Here is a 20,450-nt window from a genome sequence, read left to right on the forward strand (position 1 = left end):
CCTTCACAGTTTGTACAGTGCAGGGCTTCATCACATCTTTCAGACTGGTGATCATTCGAGGTGGTTTTTGCGCGTTTTGCGACCGTGGCAGCTCTATGAGGCGTGGCCGAACCTTTGGTAGTTGAAACACCTTCGAGGGTTAGGTATGTATGGTCTTACATTGACTTTCAGATATCCGATGTCGATTGTGTTGGGCAGTGTTCTGGCGTTGAACGTGAGGATCAATTGTTTTGTGTCTATTTACTTATGGTCCTTCCGGATTTTGATTCGGTTCACATCTATCACGTCATGGTCGGTGAGTCTTTCGAGAATTTCTTTTTCAGTTATGTGAACAAAATCATTTTCGGATATTACGCCAGGGAGAGTGTTAAGTGAGCGATGAGAAGTCACGGAGACTGGGATTTCCCCTATAGACTTAAGGTTGGAGAGCTTAGAGTGTTGGATATTGTCGCACATTTCTAGCAATAGATCGCCGCTGGCCATTTTGAGAGCTTGTAGCGAGTGCCTAATGTTTCTGTCAAGCGCTTTGACACAAGTAATGGGGATATTATTCTTGCCTGTTTATTTGGTTCTTCACTGTGGATCACATGATATTTGGGAGAGGTTACTTTTCGTTTCTGAAAGAAGTCGTCTGCCTTGTTCCGCCCTCTTTTGAGAGAGAGATCTGGTTTTGAAAGTAGGGGAGCCATAAAAAAATTTGTTTTTCGGTCATGGTGCCACCCACCACGGAGTCCAACAAGGGGACGGGACACGCACTTGAAAGCCAGTCCTGCCCCCGCCTGCTGTACACCTCAACTATAACGAAATATGATGCAACTCAGAGTAGTTGGTCAAGCAAGGTTAACACTCGCCGCCAGGTAAAAAGGACATACCAGGAAGCGAGTAGGAGATAGGAGAGTTGTGAGAAAGACATAGGAAAGTGAAAGATATAAGGAAGGATAGGGAAAGGCGACTGCTGATTCCCCCCTGTCGGGTCAGGCCGGAGGTGCCTTCTACAGGAAGCTGGGGCCAAAGTGGTGTGTTGCCTCCGCCGAGGGGCCTTAAGGGTTCAAACGCTCGGCATTTGCTCAACCACGAGGATCCCCTTTTCCCCGGAAACGGCGATGCCACGCTCGGCTAGCCGCGGGTGCTCGGGTCCGTGGTGATGCATTGTTCACCAATATCCCCTTGCGGGGATGTCCCTGCGGATGCTCGGGAACCTGTGGTGTCGCCACTTACCAACGAAGGATGGATGGATGGATGGATGGATGGATGGATGGATGGATGGATGGATGGATGGATGGATGGATGGATGGATGGATGGATGGATGGATGGATGGATGGATGGATGGATGGATGGATGGATGGATGGATGGATGCGGCTGAACCCTTTAAATCTGGCGGTGGCTTAAGCCACCTAGCCATGACTTATGAAATTTTACTTTTCTCTTGATTTTAGCCACCAATCAGATAACCTTCGCTTGGTTACTTCTACCCGCTTAAAATCTACTTTCCCTACACTGTCCTCAAACCCCAATGCCTTAGATAAAGCAGCCCCGCTGCTGTCCACTGTAGGGTGAAACCCTTTACAGAAAAGTATCAAGTGTTCAGCCGTTTCCTCTTCCTCTCCGCACGCAACGCACAACGTGTCTATCTCAAGGTACTTGACTGTTTATGTCTTAGTCCTCAAAACTCCCGTCCTGGGCTCAAACAACAAAGAGCTTCCCCTACAATTATCATAAATATTTTCTTTGGCAATTTCCTGCAAGTTGCAGAAACGCAAGTTGCAGACGCCCCCCTGCGGAGAAACTGAGAAAAGTGTACTCGTAGCTGTTTTGGGGATTTGAAGGCTACCTGTTTGTGTTTATTTAATAAGACCGGCAAATTGTATCTTAATGATTGCAATTTGTACTCAGCGCGACAGTATGGGACTAACCAGGGTTCGGAAGTTCGAGTTAAAGTAGGAGTAGCTTTATGTTGCTGAAATGCCATCGAACGGAGGAAACTGTCTGTCATGCTGAAGAAAATAGAAAACATGTAACAAGCGCTGTTCATAGTGATGGTCAAAACTAATAATACAGTATTTTGCAAAGAATTGTGTTATCGCAGTCTGGTGATGAAGATTAGCTATGTAGCGAATGTACCTTTGTTGCAGAAACATTATCTTTTCAATATTTGCTCTTGTGTTGCTTGACCACACCAAACTGCAGTAGCTCATGTGCGGGGCAAATATTGCGTTATGTAATTGAAGTTTAACTTTTTGCGTCAGAACAGTACTACACCGCGACATAGCTCCAGTCACTGAAGAGATTTTTTGTGCAACATAGTTGACATCAGTGTCCCAACTCAGACGGCAGGAAAAATAGACACCGAGAATTTTGTGAGTTTCGACAAGTTCAATAAATTTATCTCAAATTATTAGAAAAATTTCTACATTGAATTTCTCAATTCTGGCTCGAAATAAATTAAGTTTCGTTTTCTGGGTGTGGTATTTCTACGCGATTTAATTGGAACCAGAAAGACAATTTTTCAAGTGCATGATTACATTGTAGCACAAGAGCGTTCGGATCACTACCAGAAATGAGCACAGTACTGTGATCAGCATATATAACGAACTGAACAATGTTCTCAATATTATGTCATTTATGTGTAAGCTAAAGAGAAGCGTGCGTAGTAAACTTCCCTGTTGTACACCACAAATATTGGAAGTAAGGATGACTGTTGGTTGCTGATGCAGACACACTGGCTTCGATTTCGCGCCGATGCCATATGAAATGACTTTTCTAAAGAAGTATGTTACCGTCAAAACAGTCAAAGGTTTTGCTGAAACCAACAGAAAGACCGAGCGTATATGTTCCTGCTGCCGCGGTGGCTGAGTGGTTATGGCGCTCGGCTGCTGGCCCGAAAGACGCGTGTTCGATCCCGGCCGCGGCGGTCGAATTTCGATGGAGGCGAAATTCTAGAAACCCGTGTACTGTGCGATGTCAGTGCGCGTTAAAGAACCTCAGGAATTCGAAATTCCCGAAGCCCTTCACTACGGCGTCTCTCATGGCCTGAGTCGCTTTGGGACGTTAAACCCGCATAAAACCAAAACCAAAACGTATATGTTCCGTTTTCAATGCTCTGTAATATATTTTCTTTTATTGCGACAGCGCCGTTTCCGTAGATTTACCTTTTCTGAATCAAAACTGAAAATACGTCAGCGCCCTAGTTTTATCTAAGAAATTTATTAATAGTAAGTATATGATCTTTTCTAGTCGTTTGGATAAAACAGGTAATATAGAATTCGGTCGAAAATTAGTTGCTTCATTTCTGTTTCCAACTTTAAAGTTTAATGCGACTCTTGCTCGCTTCACGCCCTCAGGAAAGTTAGCCGATTCTATTCCTAGGTTAAATATATAAGACTGGACTGGACTCAAGAATTCTATCGCGTACTTTATTGGCTTTATTTGTATGTTGTCATAATCAAGGGCCTTGCTGCTTTTTAAGCATAGAAATCATCTGTGTACTTCAGTTTCGTGCGTCGGGCGAAGGAAGATGGTTTCAGGGGTACTGATGCTCATTTCGGGCGATGTTGATAAGCTGTAGTTGCTTGGATTTGCGACCTTAGTAAAATGGTGATTAAAATGGTCAGCAAGAGCTTCACCACTTAGGTCGGCGCCGTTAACTGTTAAAGTTTATGGAGACAAATCACCTTCACCTCTGCCGAGTACAATATTTATTGTTTTCTATATAATATCTGTCCGTTTTTTGCCTATGTCGGAAAAAAGATGCTCGCAATAAGCTTTATTTACCTGCCTAAGCGTAGTATTGAGCTTATTTCAAAAGGTTTTAAATTCTTCAAAGGCTTTCCTCCTTCCGTGTGCGAAGAAACCGAAAGTAGAGTCGGTTTTTGTGTTCGATTTGTTTCAGATGCCCGCGTGTCACTCAAGGGTTCTTCGCCTTTTTAGGTTTTCGTGTTCTGAATGGGAAATGTGCTATATGCACTCTCGTAAATATTTCTATGAAATTTGAGTAGGCTTCATCAACTTCAATTTTCTTAAACACATGGCTCCAGCCACACGTACTCATACAATTTTTAAACAACTCGAGCGATTTGTTCGAGATATGCTGAAAACTGAATGATTCTCAGAGTTTTGGCTTAAGTTTGTGTTTTTCGCATAGGCGATAAACACAGGACAGTGGTGACTGATGTCACTTGTAATAGTGCCAGCACTGGTAATAGTGCATGTGTTCGTGGTAATTAGAAGGTCAAGGGCAGATCAGCTTAATTGAAACTCTAATACGGGTTGGCGAGGTGATCAGGTTTGTGAAGCCAGAAGCTTGAATCATATTACTAAATTCATTTGCATGATTATTATCTGATAAATCGTTAATATTAGAGCCACCTCCACCAGTTAAACAAAACTTGTTTCTGCTGGCATATTCCATTAAGTCTTCAAGTTTATTCGAAAACGCTTTGCTATTTCCTCGTGGAGGACACACAGTACAAGACGAAACAACTTCATTGTAATGACGTAAAGTTATGAGCTCATAGTCATCAGCTGTGCACGCTGAAATAATTATTTCGCACGTTAGGCTATCCTTAGCATAGATTGCGACGCCACCTCCGCGTCCACGAAACCGATTTACAAGATCCGATTATAACTAGTAATATCGGGTGTTTTGCTGTCACTGTGGTACCATGTATCAGACATGAGTATGTAATCAAATTTAAATGAAAACTGATCTAGAAAGTAACATATCTCCCTTGTTAGATGTAGACCGAGCATTGATATGCAGAACTGATGTTTGCAAGGTGTTTTGGAGTTTAAGATTATAGGGCAACACAAACTCAAAGTATTCCATGTTTGAGGGGCAAGCTGCAATATCGTAAGCGTTCAGCATATTTTGTCAAGCTCATCCTCATGTCTGATTTGAATGGTTGGCGCTTCATCGGTCTTTCGAGCAAGGATTTTTTCACTTTGTGGCCATACAGCCTTCCATTTGTGCTCTTTCTTTTTACTGATAGCCTTTCCCAAAAAGCAGTTTGAGAGAGGGGCGAAGGTGTATGTTTATATATATGGCACTGGTCTCGTCTAACCTAAGATCAGCATTATTAAGCCGTAGCTTCCTTGCCTTAATCAGTGCCTTGTCGCGCTTCGAGCCACATCACTGAATAAGGTAATTTAAAAACGATGATCCCCTTCGTTGTTGACGACCTTCAGTTTTGCAATATAAACATGCTTCACCTCCACCCAAAATTTAAAATAAAAAACTTGACTGGTCATTTATTATTTTTTAATCGTCTAATTATTCATATCTCTCGCATCCATACATAATGTACAGCTTGCTCTATAGTGCGGCCGGAATGAAACGCGAACACGCATGGACTGTGCCTTTCTTTCTTGCAGCGAGATACTCATTTACAATAGGTTTAAGGACCTGTAATTCGGTAGATGTTTAACTTATAAATATGAATTAGGCTAGACGTGCTACGTTCACTGCTGTTGAAAGTAACGGGCACAATATTCTTCACAGGCGCTGTTCGAGTGTAATTCCAACCTTACTGCTGTCAGGCGCTGCAGCACATGATGAAAGGGATTTTAATAAAGATTAGGCTCTGTTACATTAGAATTACACGAAAAAAACTTGAATCGTTGCGTCGTTTTGTGCTTTTGTAACGAAATTCCTCGATAAATCCCAGCTGCAGCTCCCACGGACACATAATATGTTTAAAACGTCTGGAAACGACAACAAATGACTATACGCGTTTCGCTTTAAATACAAACGTGTGGAAGACGTCTATAGTACAACATATATTGAAAACATTTCTAAAATGTCTTGTTCAGGACCCACATTAGAACGTACCTTTAAGTTGGAGAGAGAAGCAAAAACACAACCAGCCATCTAGTTGCGAATTGTTGTCTGCTGCATCGTTTGCTGCGCATGCGCAAGCTCGCCGAGACGGCGGCCAAGTAAGGGAGAGGGGCAGGGAGCTGTGGGGAGCGGCTACAAAAAATGTGACGTAACCGCCTTTCCTGAGTTCTTTCCTTCCTTCATGTCTTAGAAGGACTTGAAAGACAAATTAGCCAAGCCGCTACTGATATGGCCAGTCTTGGCTGCATGTCATTCCTGAAAGCCGGTTTGAATCATTTTTCACTTTTTACGCTCTTTCAATAGCTTAATGTGTTTGGATTACCATGAAACATGCAACAAACTTTACTTATTGATTTGGTGTTCTTGCTGTTTAAATGTTTGTTGTTTGAGTGATTTTGTTAATTGGCCATTTGGCGCTGCGGTTGGTAGCGCGCCCATGCTCAAACCTCAAGGCAAAATCGAGGCAAGCATGAAATTTTACGTGTCACAGCTTGATGGCGTGCGCTTCCACCTGATTTTAGGTTCTAGCCTCATCCATCCGCCCGTCCGCCCGTCCGTCCATCCATCCATCCATCCATCCATCCATCCATCCATCCATCCATCCATCCATCCATCCATCCATCCATCCATCCATCCATCCATCCATCCATCCATCCATCCATCCATCCATCCATCCATCCAACCATCCAATCATGCATCCAACCATTCAACCAACCGTCCATCCATCCATCCGTCCATCCGCCCGTACATCCGTCCGTCCGTCCGTCCCTGCGCACCATGCGATCATGGAACGCGCGCAGAAAGAATCATTTTGTAGATGCACGTACAGGTATTATTGGTCGATTTTAGCCACTTCACACGAGCAGCACTGGCATGGTGAAGAGGGGATGCAGCAGCTCAGGTCACGATGAGGTTGGAGTCAAAGTGTGCAGGTTTGAAACATTCGACCCTGTTACGCTCATCATATTGTAAAACCTCTTCTTTACCCTTAATATTAACCTTTTTAGGCAGAGATAGAGATTCCACAAGCTAGTCGCACGGCCGGTGCAGTGGCGACTAGAGGTGCATCTCCTGGGGGCAATTACTACAAACGTACACCGCCTTGTAAGTTTTCAGCAAACAACTATATGGAAACAATTATTATTTTTTTGCGTGTTCTTCAGCATATACGGTACTGGGCATGGAACGCGATGCAGCTATCTTTCAAGATCGTAAGTGGTGAAGACCTGGGCCACGCTCCATGATGTGCTGCTGCTCCTCACTGCCGTGGTTCACTTTATTGTTGCTGCCTATCTGCAGCGTTCGGAAGCCCAGCAGCTCAGCTGTCTTGCATCAAATGCCAGCAATAAATGAATGCCCTGATGGGGAGCCTAAACCGAAGCCGCAAGAAATGCATTCATGCTACACAAGTTGAAAGTATGGGTTTATGATAAACATTTTTCAAAATCCTCCAGGGCACGAAAAGCAAGCTGGAGTGCGCGTTTTTTTATTTATAACGCGCACTGAGCTGCATAAAGTATCAATACCCAAAGCCAATTTTTGCCCCCATTCACCGCTATGGATTTTTAAAAATATTTCATTCCATGTAATGAATGCACCTCTCGAATCTTCAGACTTCTTCGGACAAAAAAGTTCGTTTATTTTGCGAGTCTTAGCTCCCTAGCATAGCTCATGATAACAAACAAAGAAGTAGCGACTGCGCTAGATTCGATCAAACGCTGTCACCTAGGAGAGGAGGAACCCTGAACGAGATGACTTAACGTGTTTCCAGTACATCAACTCCAGGTAATATACCAGGCTCCGTTCCATCGACTGATGAGGCGGAAGAAATGTTATTTTCTGCATTAACTAACTGGGATACAAAAGGACCACGTTCGCTCTATCAAGGATGCTAAATTTACTCAAATAAATCGCCGCTAGGTGTAACACACTCAGAAATGTGCCAGTTCGCTGCATACACAACTGTATACGCAACGAACTCGTAGCTTTTTCTGGGAACACAGAATTGTGCGCATAGCACATTATGCGGTCTTTCACGTAATGTGAAAACAATGTCCGTGTATGCGCTGGCAAAGAGAGCCGCTGACGGCGCTCATTAACGCTGTCGCGAAACGCCCTTAAAGGAGCGGCTAAACTGCCGCCCAAAATGTCGTCCCTTTGCGTCTTGTTCCGGCGCAGTTCGTGTACGGTTAGGGAGTATGTTAAGCACCGAAAGGGTTCTATCACGAGGTGTGCCTCAAGGAAGTGTTCTTTCTCCCACGATCTTTAACGCCGTAATGGCTGGCCTACCCGATTTGTTGAAAAAGAGTTGCAGGCAAGTGCGTATGTCACTTTATGCTGACGACATCTGTATTTTGATTACTGGCTACCAACACAAGCGATTAGCCCTGATTGCTCGACAGGCTATACTTACGGCACAAGCTTACCTTCAAGCTGTGGGGTTGTCTCTGTCAGTGGACAAATCCGGCTTTATTCTGTTTCCAGGTGTAGGAAGACGTCAAGCGCGGCTGAAGATAGACCTCGGTCACTCTTGCATCCGTCAATTCAACCACGCGCGTTTCCTGGGCGTCATTATTGACTCCCGTCTACAGTGGCGAAAAGCTGTAGACGCGATTGTTTCATCTATACCTTCTCGTCTGCACGTGAGCAATGGGGAAACCATCCTTATTCAAAGGTCAAACTTCATGAAGCGCTGGTGGTCAGCCGGATAATGTATCAATTACCTTTAATTTCCCCCTCGGCATCACAACTTGAGCAGCTCGAAGTTGTCCACAGAAAGGACCTAAGAAGAGTCATTGGAGTTCCCCAGGCGGCTGCGAATAAGGCAGTACTTCATGAGTCCCTATCGAAACCTCTTAGCCTTATCGCTTCTCAGAGACTATTAATGCACCTTGACCGCTTAGGAGAGACGGTAGCTGGGCGATCCCTTCTCCAGCGGCTCTGCAAGAGATATGAGTCGAAGGCTTACTTGGCACTCAATACTCTTAGTTCTTTAGGCATTAATGTCCGAAGGCAAAGGAAACGGTTGAAACCCCCCCTGGTCTTTTCCGACCCTGGACTGTAAGGTCACAATTCCCCATGTGAGGGCAAAGCGCAGCTCTCCTTTGGCAGCAACGCGTTCGCTTGTACTGGAATACTTGGAAACAGAGTATGCCTGCCATCTTCAAATTTTTAACGGATGGTTCTGTGGACAAGGTCCAACAAACTAGCGCAGCGGCTTTTTACATTCCTTCTTTGGACTGTAAGTAGTCCGTACGCTGTACTGCTGTCGTATCCTCCACAACGGCTGAAAGTGTTGCTATTGAGGCGGCTTTACGGAAGTTGGAGTCTTGTCCGGCTCAACCTGTTGTCATCCTAACTGATTCAAAATCTGTCCTTCAGAGGTTAGAGCACGGATTTCCTACTGACACCTGCTCTATAAGCTCTCTGCGCTTGGTGCAGAATCTGCACAGTAGAGGCTTTGCATTTCCAGTGGGTGCCCTCTCACATAGGATTCAATGGTAATGAGGTGGCAGACAGTCTCGCTCATAAAGCTCTCTCAACGATTCCATCAAAAAAGTACCTCAAGATGGGAAAAGTCTCTGCAGGAAAACGGTGCTCGATCACTTCAGAACCCTGTGGAGTGCGTCCCACAAGCCATGTGTGACCAAGAGACTGAGAAGATCTCAGGCGACCCTTCTACATAAAATTCGCACGGCCTCTGCTCGCACTCCTGCATGGATGCATAAGACCGGCATAGCATCGTCTCCGCTCTGCTCTTTATGTGGTGTGCGCGGGGATATCGAACAATATATTATGTACTGCCCAGAGTACAACGCGGAAAGGCATGTGATGTTCGCTTCCTTAAAGAAGACAGGAACCCGTCACAGCACAGTGCAGGACATTTTCTACCCGAGTGGAAACCAGACATGCAGAAGGGAGGCTACACGCCTTCTTTTAACATTTCTGTAGAACACGGATCTTGTTCTTAAATGGTGACAGCAGGAACGGACTATGGCCTACTGTGATTGAATGTGTGCGTAGATGGTGTCTTCCGGAGTGGACTACTTTATACTGTGAGTGAATGTGTGTATGGAGTGTGGCACTACAATGGCCTATGTTCTACTCTGACTGAATATGTGCATAGATGGTGACTTCTGGAGTGGACTGTGATGTGAACTGTGTGGATTGATTGTGTGCATAGATGATGACTGCGGGAGAGAATGTGTGCTATTATAAGAGACTGTGCGCTTAGCGGGGTAGATGCGGCATTGTTAATATCGAAGGGACGCTGCGGTGGAGCAATTGCCGGCAGATAAAGCAAGGCTAACCCCACCTGTAGCTTTCAACACCTCAACCTCAACCTTGTTCCCGCGTAGCTTGCCACGTAAATCGGGGACGCCTTTTGTGAGATCCCAGCAATTGGCCCATCTGGTTTCAGATGTACGGATACAATTCTTTGTGCGTCACAAACCCCAATCGTCTGCGCTAGTCGCACTGCTGCAGTTGGGTTGACTGGCTGCCTGCACGAGCTTCGCCGCAAGGTCCTTCGTTACATATGCTTCCGGTAAGGTTGTTTCCGTGGTGAAAAAATATATTCTTACACCTTGGTTGCTACACGTCGAATCCTACGGTGCACTCAGAGATTCAACAAATTCGTTTTCTTTTTACACACAAGCTCCGCATTAGCTAATTCTGCTCTTTTTTCTCCTTCATAACTGCAGTGTCCAAACGTATTGAAAGAGTGTGCTAATGCTATAATGAGAACTCGAGGAATGGGCTTGAAGCAGTCGCTGGGAACCACAACGTATCGGCTTTAACGCGTGTTTGTAACTCTTACAGACGATTGACGCACGGTCAGATCCCAGGCAAGACACTCCGAATATTCGATATTATTGTTGTCTTCGAGTCAGAAGCAGCGCATAGCGAACTAGGCGATGAACTTTGTTCACTGCTACTGTTGTTATTCACCACTGAAAAGCAAGCATCCGGGCAGAAAATTTGACTGGGGTTTTCATGTAATTTTCTGTAATTTTTTTCTCTTTCCATTCATTCTAGAAGCACAATTGGCATTTTCATGTTTTCAAACAAAAAGCAGGTTTCCCACCAAGACGATTTTATTCAGAACGACGCTTCTCTCTTATCAAGCGTGTCTTCAAACGCAGGATTATTGGGCGATGTGACTCAACTCTGCATGCATGACCGATCATTCAATGAGTTGTTTACTCCGTTCCTTTAATTAACGGTGTTGCGTGCGTGGTTCTGCACGGCAACCACAACTTGTTTCAGACAAGACAAAGAAAATGCATTATCCACAAACGAAGCGCAGATCGTCACACTCGATATTATAATGCTAAAGAGATATCCAACAACCCTGTTCAAAAATCTTTTTTGTCCTGGAAACCATTTAAGAACGCAGTTTTTTCTATATAATGTCAGATTTCAACATAAAAATTAATATATCTGCAGATAAGCAGACGGAAGCCTTGTACTTGTTTCTATGAGCGTTTTTGCTATCGTCAAAAGCGTTCCCCGTCGGTTTTCTGTGGTAGTCTTAACAACTCGATGCGATCGATGAAAAAATATGACAAGAGAGATTTTGCTACGTATCAGAAGAACAGATCATTGCCTTCGATATTTCCATAACATCATCTTGCAATATTCCAATCTGATAAATTTCTGTGCTAAAATGTTGGGCATGAGGCGAGAAGCAGAAGAATTCGAGAAGCAAAAGAATTATTTAAGGATAAAAGTTGCTAATGCGCAGCCCATTGTGTGGTTTAATTACTCCTATTCAACGAGTAACATTACTTTTGTTCAGTACATTCGTATCGCCTGCTAACGCTAAATTTCACACGCATGCAATGCCTCCTTCGCACCGGAGATTAAACAGGTCTTTGACTACTCTGAGCTCCATGCGTTGGGGTACATGCCGAACAAACAGCATCTTCATGGAGCAAACAATGCAAGGAGTTATGCTTGCTCCGTTCGCCGTCCTTCATCACCTTGATGAAGGGCACACGGCACATTATGCTTCTTTTGGTGACAGGTTAATGTCTAGGTATAAAAAATTTTAAAAAGCCTGGAGAGCTAGTTCTTTCATTACCGACACATTACAGATGCACAAGGGCAAAATATTGACATTATTTCTGTATTAAAATTACTTTCAAGAGCAATGAGCCATTATCAAGGATACTCATTACAAAAAGAAAAAAAGCAAAACAACATAACATATTCATTGCAGCGGTATCAAGAATGCTATTTTTGTCGCTTTCGTTAAAGATAGAGAACTTTGTTGAGCGATTACAAACGACATCCGTTTATTTCGAGCTACATGAAACGCCCCTCCTAGGGGTGCTCGGTAGTTTCTCTTTCCCAGCATGCTTGGCTTGTCTTGCCTTCCGACTTGGAGCGGTCTTGTTTCGGTGTCGGTTTAGCAACACATTCCCCACCAATATGACTTCAGTCATTTTTCCCTTTTACGTTAACACTAGAGGATACGCGAGTTGGATTGATCTCTTGAGGGTTGATCCTCCAGGTAGTCTCTAAAGGCACGACCGCGCCTTTCCGTCTCTTCCCGGAAACGGTTTGTCAATCCCCGCGATCTTCCACTCCTGCCGTGGTTGAAGACTGTCACGAAGAATCAAGTCGCCTTCCTTGATCGTTTTTTCTTGGCGCTCGTTCTGACCTTGCAAATTTCGCACTTCCTCTAGGTACTATCTGCTCCACCTATGCCAGAAAGCTTCTGTGGTCTGCTGGCGTCGGGTCCACACTCTCTGAATGGATACGTTGATTTGGTAAGCTTGGTTTTTTTCCCACACTAGGCAGCGATGTGAGGTGTCTTCCTGTCAAGAAGAAGGAAGGGCAAAGAGGTTCCGGTTTTTCGGGTCCGTCGTATACGTGTGTTAAAGGTACGGAGTTCAAGACAGCATCAATTTCTGCCAAGGTCGTTGCTAGCTCTTCGAAGGGCCGAGACCTTGAAGCGATGACTTTCTTGAGAGCATATTTGGTTGAACCCACGAGTCGCTCATAAAAGCCACACCACCATGGGCGCACTCTGCTATGAACTTCAATTCGATTCGTGTCATTGCAAAGTAGTCAAGCACCTCTGGTTTCCGAATAGAGCTCTAGCGGTATAAAATCTCGGTTGGCTTTCTTGAAGGAAAGCGACTTGTCATTGCAGATGACTCTGGGTACACCTCTCCTTGAGAAGAAACGTCTGAAGGTCATCAAGAACGACTACGCTGTCATGTCCTTTGCAAGCTCTAGGTGAACTGTTTGCGTTACGGCACAGGTGAACAGTGTGATGTAGGACTTGTATAGCGAGTTTTCTCCTTTCACCAGAAGTGTTCCTGCAGAGTCCACTCCTGTGACCTCAAAGGGTTGAGCTTGGGTCACTCGATCATGTGGAAGCGGTGAAGTCACCTCAGGCGCAGGACGTGCATTGTATCGCTGACAGGTTATGCATTCTTTGATGACTCTTTTTACCAGCTGGCGGGCGCGTACAACATGGTACTTCTCTTTCAGCTGTACCAAAGTATCCCGTGTTCCTCCATGTAGCACTTGGTGATGTGCTTGACGCGCGAGCAATTCTGCTAGGTGATGTCGCCTCGACAGTACAATTGGATGGCGTTCGTCGTACGGCTTGCCAATCTGTTGAAGTTTGCCGCTTATGCAGAGAATACTGTCGTTGTCAACAAACACTGGTGTGTCCCTCAGCGGCGAGTCTGCTGGAAAGCAATCTCCTTTTTTCGCACACTGAATTTCTCTCTCCAAGTCTTCTCTTTGAGCTTGTCGTATCCAGAATTTCTGGGCATCACCCAGTTCAACTGCCGGCAGTGATCCTTGGTTAGTACTAAGATGTCGTAGCTTGTTGATGTACCGTGATATCCACGCTGTCGCACGGAAAAGTCTCGTTGCATTGCTGTATTGATCTGTGTCTAACAGCTTTGGAGCTTCAGGTGAACTTGTCGTATGAAGGACTCCCACAGTTCGCTTTTCTTCCTCCATTGTCGGAATGTTCCTTGGTAACGAGAAGCAGGGCCACGTGTTTTCAGTCGCCTTCATCCAGGACGTTCCGTCCCACCAGGTGGAACTCTCAGCAAGCTGATCAGCTGAAACTCCTCTGGTCATGAGATCAGCCGGATTCTCGGATCCGGGACAATGTTTCCATGCAGGTGTGTCGGTAAGGCGCTGATTTTCAGTTACGCGATTCTTCACAAATTGTTTCCATTGAGAGGGCTCTCCTGCTATCCAATGCAGTGCGACTATCGACTCAGTCCGGTAATGTGTCACCTGTGGTGGTTCCTTCACACTTTTCAGGATGTATTGACTCAGTCTGGGAGCTAACAGACACGCCATCAGTTCGAGTCTCGGAAGAGTCAATTGCTTGATCGGGGCAACCCTTGACTTGCTAATCAGGATGCTCGAAGTTGTGATCCTATTCGCATCTGTTACGCAGATGTAGGCCACTGTACCGTATGCCACTGGGCTGGCGTCAGCATATACGTGCAGGACAGTTTTGCTGGCAGGTTCGACTGCGCCTGCTTTGTAGCTGCGCTGCACTTGAACTCTATTCAATTCGTTTAGTTTCTCGCACCACCGCAACCATTTTTCATCCAGATGCTGTGGTAGGATGTGATCCCATTCCACGTTTTTTTTGCCACAGCTCTTGGAATAAAGCCTTTTCCCGGACCGTGAATGAAGCTAGCCATCCAAGTGGGTCATACAGTCTTGCTGTCGTCTTCAGAACCGATCTTTTAGTGCTGGTTTTGGACCCGTAGCTCGCTGAACTGCGGGGTGAAAGTGATGTTATCTCTACGGAGATTTCATGTCATTCCTAACACTTTAAGGACCTCTGGGAGGTATTCTGAGTGTCTTGCTTGACAATCATTCGTCGGAAATCGTTCGTTAAATGTCTGGTTGTTGGACGCCCACTTGTGCAGTGTCATTGAGGCCGCACTGAAGATGGTCCTAGCATCTTCATAGATCTTCAGGGCTCCCTCTTCATTTTCTGCTCCCGTTAAGAGGTCATCCACATACAAGGAATGCGCCAACAGTGATGCTGTGTCCGTATACTGTTCTTCCATATTCTTCAAGTGATGCTGAAGAGTTGCGGTCAACAAGAAGGGACTCGCCGTGGTTCCGAGAGGAACTCGCTTCATTCGAAAAGTCTGCACTTCGCCTGTTGTTGTGCTCGAACCTGGTTTCGTATGGTACCACAGAAAGCGCAATGCATCTCTTTCGTCCTCTCTTATCTCTATTTGCAAGAATGCCTTTTCAATATCTGCCACCAAGGCTATTCCGTTGCTTCTGAAATTCAGTAGCAGTGCGATAAGTTCAGCTGTCAAATTCGGACCACTCTCGATGTTTCGGTTCGATGACTTTAACCTCGGTCCACGCGACGAAGCATCGAAAACCACTCGCAGTCTCGTCGTATTGCTCGTTTCTTGGAACACTGGCTGGTGCGGCATGTAGTAGATCAGCTTTCCCTCTTCTTCCTTTTCTACCACTCGCTCAGCTATGTCTTCCATGCAATACTGTCTGATGACAGCGTCGTAGGCTCCCAGCAATTCAGGAGTTCTTCGCAGGCGGTTTGTCAGTTGGGACAGTCGTTTTGCAGCAGTCTCCTTGTTGTCACTTAGATCGATGTTTTGCCTCCAAGGAAGGGCTACCTCGTATAGTGATCCACTACGTAGGATATTGTCTTCGAAATAATCGAGCACCCGTTGCCCAACAAAGTTGTCGTCATCCGTGACTACGATAGACTCCAGTGTCCAGAAATGTTCCAAGCAGTTTATGGTCTCACTCTCGGCCAGTGATATGCGAAGGGCAATGGTTTGCATGCACTGCAAGTCAACTATATTTACTTTTACTGGTCCTTGAATACACCACCCAAAGGCAGTCTCGACAGCTCAGGGTTTTTCATCTAGGGGCTTGTTTCTTCCAGTTAAAAGTTTCCAGTAATACTCTGACCTGATGAGGAGGTCGATGTCACCTATTTCGTCATTTCAGGTCCTGTCGGCTGCAGCCAAAGGTCCAAGCAGTTCGTTGATCCTGTGTTCAGGAATCGGGATTCTTTGTTCACATACTACGTTTGTCTCAAGGACTTCGATCTTTTGGATCTTTTTGTTTTGCGCGGTTAGCGACACCAGCACTCTGCTAAAGTCTTGCTCTGATTGGTGTGCACCAAACACGCCAACCCTCAACGTTTCTGGTCCAAGAACTCTACACCCGAGTTTTTCTGATTCTCGCTTCGTAATGAATGAACGTCGGCTATCACCGTCAAAGAGGGCACGTAAGTATACCGCTTTCGTTTCATCGGCACACAACGCCGTTGCCTTTTGTAGCAGTACGTCCCGTTTGCGAGTTTCTTTTACTGTTGATTGCAAATTCACTGGGTCACATCGGTTGCATTCGCTTTCACTTTCAGATGGGTAAATTCTGGACCGCACATTGTCGTCGCATGCCGCCGTGCACAGTTACCGCATTTAATGCTGCTTATGCACTCGTCAGAACGGTGATTTGGCTTCGTACAGCGAAAAAAGTGTCTTCCCGAACGGAGTATTTTCTTCTTTTCTTCTAAAGAAATGTCAGCACGGCACGCGCTGGTTTCGTGGTTTTTCTCCTTGTAGAGGAAACAATTATCTGTTCTTGCTGATTGTTGTAGTACTGCTGCTGAGAATTTAAATTTCGTACTAGTGCTGTTCTTGTAACTCCCATTTGGGTTAAACGTCTTCAGCATTGATACCTGGCGCTTCTTGTCTGTACCTTGCTGAGCAACCAAGTTCTCGCGGCTTTGCACTTCAATCTTGAAAAAGTCAATTAACTTCGAGAATAAAGACGGAGTATATTTTACAACTGTTTCTTTTGGCTGTCCCGGAGCGTCGCCGCTTTCCAGCGGAGATCCGGGCTCTGTGTTGACGTTTCCGAGGTTTCCTCTCTCGCCACGGCTCGGTGGAACTCGAGCAATATTTCTATCGGCAGGGCGCGCTGTACTACGGGGTAGAGCAGTTTGCCGTATGTCTCCTGTTTTTGGTCGAGCGCCTCCAGGCCACGGAGGCGAGAGACGAGGGTAGCGTATAGCCGTCGGAGAGGCCGTATATCTTCGGCGCTTCGCACAGGTTCAAGGTCCAAGAGCTCTCGCTTGTGCCCTTGTACGATGGCGTCTTCACCGGCGAAGCGTTTTTTCAGTAGCAAGATGGCGTCGCCATAGCACTGCGATGTGGGCGGAAGACCCTTGATCGTTCTTGCTGCTTCGCCAGTCACAACGAATTTTAAATACCCGAACCTGTCCAAGGTCGTCAGCTTATCGTTCTTGTGAATCATTCGCTCGTACTGTTCCCAAAATTCTTCCCAGGACACATCTTTGCCGTCAAATTTTACGAGCTCTAATTTTGCAAGCTTCACCTGGCAGGTCAGGGTTGCCGCGCCTGCGTCGTTGCTTGGTGATGGCTCTTCTTTCGGCAGCCTCTTTCCTTGAACTTCTTTTATCTCAGCTTGGAGCTTCGCGATGTATGTAACAATCTCGTCGTCATATTCGATGGTTTGGATATAGTCCTGCTCCGCTGCTTCCGCTGGCAGTAGCTCCTCGACAGCGGCGTTAGCTTTGTTTAGACGGGTCTGCAGAGAGCTCATTCTGGCCAAGAAAACACTAAGTTCTTTTTCGTTGCCCATGCGGCTTGTCATGCAGGTGTCAATATGCGTAATGAGTCGATTCATTTGTGACTGGAGAGCTGATATCTTCGCTTTGTGTCTATCCATGTCGCTGCACTCAGTAGCACTGGGCGGCGGCATCTGAGTAGAAATTGGCTTTTTCTTCGTTACTCGTCGGCCGTCGTATCCAGGTAGTCGTCTTCGTTAGGTCTCGGGGTATATCCCGGGTTTCGGCACCAGCTTATATTTATGTCGCCTTCGTTAAAGATGGACAACTTCGTTGAGCGAGTACAAACGACATCCGTTTATTTAGAATTACATGAAACGACTGCCCCTCCAAGGGGCGCTCGGTGGTTTCTCTTTCCCAGCATGCTTGGCTTGTCTTGCCTTCCGACTTGGAGAGGTCTTGTTTTGGTTTCGGTTTCGCAACAATTTTCGCAGTGTTAGCCAGTACACTCCTTAGAAGATGGAGCTCCTCGATGGGGGCAATGATGAAGGCCGATGCGTACCAAGAAATTCTCGACAAGCGGATTTCTTCAAAGGGAAGTTATTTATGAGAGCAATTTAAGAGAGCAAATGGTTTTCGTGTATTGTAAGATTGCAGCAAAGAAACAATATATCTGCCCATATCTCTTCGCGAGGCTCGAAATTTTCTGCTGTTCATGGTCAATTACGCACCCGGCTGGCTTACTAAGGGAGTCTTAACTTCTCGGTGCAAGCGCAGGACAAACTTTAAAACGAAGGTTTCACTACACAGAGGAAAACCCATTCGCATCAGCATATGTTGATAACACTGTTTTACAATATTGTAAGGTTGGTTCAAAATTAAAACCAACGTGCAAGAAAGCTTGACTTGATTCCACACTTCGCACTAAGAATTGATATCTGGCAACCGTGGCAAGAGTACATTATGAGCGGTACAGCGGAAAACAGAAGACCGACCAAATTAGATGATGACACAGGCGAGCCCTATCTCGCAATTAATTTTTTTATTAGGGATAACAAAGATTTTCTAATTCACAGTTATATGGCGCTTAAGTGCTTAGAGCACTTGCACGAAGCACATCAAAGAGCAATAAAAAGGCTCGCTTACACATTTTAGTCGTCTCTTTCAGATGAAATATGGTTGCCTTAGTGTTTTAGATTTATCCCGGCTGCAAAATAAAAAAAACGAAAGAACTATTGTACCTGATCAATGTGCTTTGTGCAAGTACTCTATGCTTTTTAATGCCATATATGACTCTGATGTATAAAATGTGTCTTGCTCTAAATAAAAAAATTGTTGTGAGTCAGGGCTCATTTGTGCCGTCTTCTACTTTGTCTTCTGTCTGTCTGGCGCTGCACGACCCACAATAAACTCTCCGTATTACGGGGATAATTCACTGCATTTTGGGAAAACGATCATCAAACACACCACAAACGCCGTAAACGCATAACTGAAAACCCTTCATTCGATGTGAGGAAGTGTCAGCAATATGGTCGCCGCTTTTGATATCTAGCATCCTGCGCAGAAGTGCATGGCCCTGAACGCTCGCGCAGAGTGCATCCTGGAGGAAGGGATGGTGTTGTGGCCACATTGACGAGCGAAGCCGAAACACCTGGGCAGGGCATGAGAGGCTTGGTGGCTGAAGTCTCCATGCTACCCTTACTTCCTTCAGGAAATTTTACAGCGACAGCTGTTAGGCGCCTGTCCCTGGCTTTCTCGTCGCCGTCGCCGTCGGCGTAACCAGTGGGTGCGCTAGCTCCAACCCGTTGCGCCAAGCTGGGTCGCGTAAGCCTACGGGTGTGTCTGTTTGGAACAGCCGCCTTCCAGAGCAGGGCTGCATCACATGACCACCACACAAACCGGTGCGCTACAAAAATAACCCCAAAAAAAAATGCTTAAACAGCAATCGCTGAATCTCACGTTACATAGTTGTCAACGTCCTGTGAGTTGTTTTCACTTCCCATAGAAGAAAAAAATGCCCCACTCATTTCATGATTACCTTTACATTATTAATGCGAAAGAAGACCGGTAACCAGAAGTTGTTCACAGAAGTTGCCCGCAAAATGTGTCCACAGGAAATTGTACCTCTCACGTGAACCCATTAGAAAAAAATAATTTCGATGGCACTGAGGTTCCAGTCCCGGCCCCTCTAATGCATCGTAATACGACACATTTAAGCAACAAACATCTAGAAAAAAGGCAGTGAAGAGCACAGCACTAAGACTGCCACTCCGATTCAAACTTGGTCTAGGCATAAAATTCTTCGTTGATTCAAGTGCGTTAGAAGGGCACGAAGGGAACGCGTTGTGATGTGTACGAAGGTAAAGAGTGCTGTGGATGTGTATTGATGTTAGACAACGATCGCTTGCAAAAAAAACTTACTGGCGTCATCAAGGGTAACGTGATAAAGTGTCACGTGACAACAATGAGTTGAAAAAGTTGGTGACGTTCAAACGCAAGTGCTTTCGCATTGGTCCAAGGCAGCAGACTGCAGTTCCGTCCAAGTTTTTGTTGTGTGGGCTAAGAACTTAGGTTGCTGCTTCATTTTTATGCCATAAAAGCTAATAATTTGAAAGTTATATCGTTACGCGAAAATAATTTACTCTGGGATTTTATTCATGGTCGCAAAACACTGCGGTAGAATTCGCGACCAAAAAACAGCCGCTAAAATTGTTACTTATAATTTTATAAAAATCTTGGTTAAAGGAGTTGAGTAGCCTCGATTAACAATGCTGCCAATATTTATGCATAATAAAGGCTCATTACGCTTGTGCCGATAGAAAAAATGGGGTTCAAGAAGACATCTGCATAATCCATATTCCTAATACACGGCTAGAGGTGCGTCCAGGTACGTGATTTTCTCAACTTCATCTTGGTTACTCTCACAAGAGCATTAACCGAAAATCGTTCGCTTTTTGCCGGAGCCTTCACACCTCATAATGATGTAAATAAATTTGACTTGACTTGACTTGAAAGCTCCTAGTGCATACCA

The 20,450-nt window shown here is 45.3% G+C and overlaps 1 protein-coding gene and 1 pseudogene across 1 annotated transcript; one reads left to right on the plus strand and one right to left on the minus strand.

Moving 5' to 3' along the window:
* LOC144134022 (uncharacterized) overlaps positions 1–14,210 on the plus strand; it is a 45,933-nt pseudogene extending 31,723 nt beyond the window's left edge.
* Positions 14,211–16,671: 2,461 nt separating this feature from the next.
* Positions 16,672–17,454, minus strand: LOC144134023 (uncharacterized). The gene has a single exon (XM_077667035.1). The coding sequence runs from the start codon at positions 17,452–17,454 to the stop codon at positions 16,672–16,674; it is 783 nt and encodes a 260-aa protein (XP_077523161.1).
* Positions 17,455–20,450: the final 2,996 nt, after the last annotated feature.

The sequence above is a fragment of the Amblyomma americanum genome, chromosome 5 (assembly GCF_052857255.1).
Source record: "Amblyomma americanum isolate KBUSLIRL-KWMA chromosome 5, ASM5285725v1, whole genome shotgun sequence".
Lineage (NCBI taxonomy): Eukaryota > Metazoa > Arthropoda > Arachnida > Ixodida > Ixodidae > Amblyomma > Amblyomma americanum.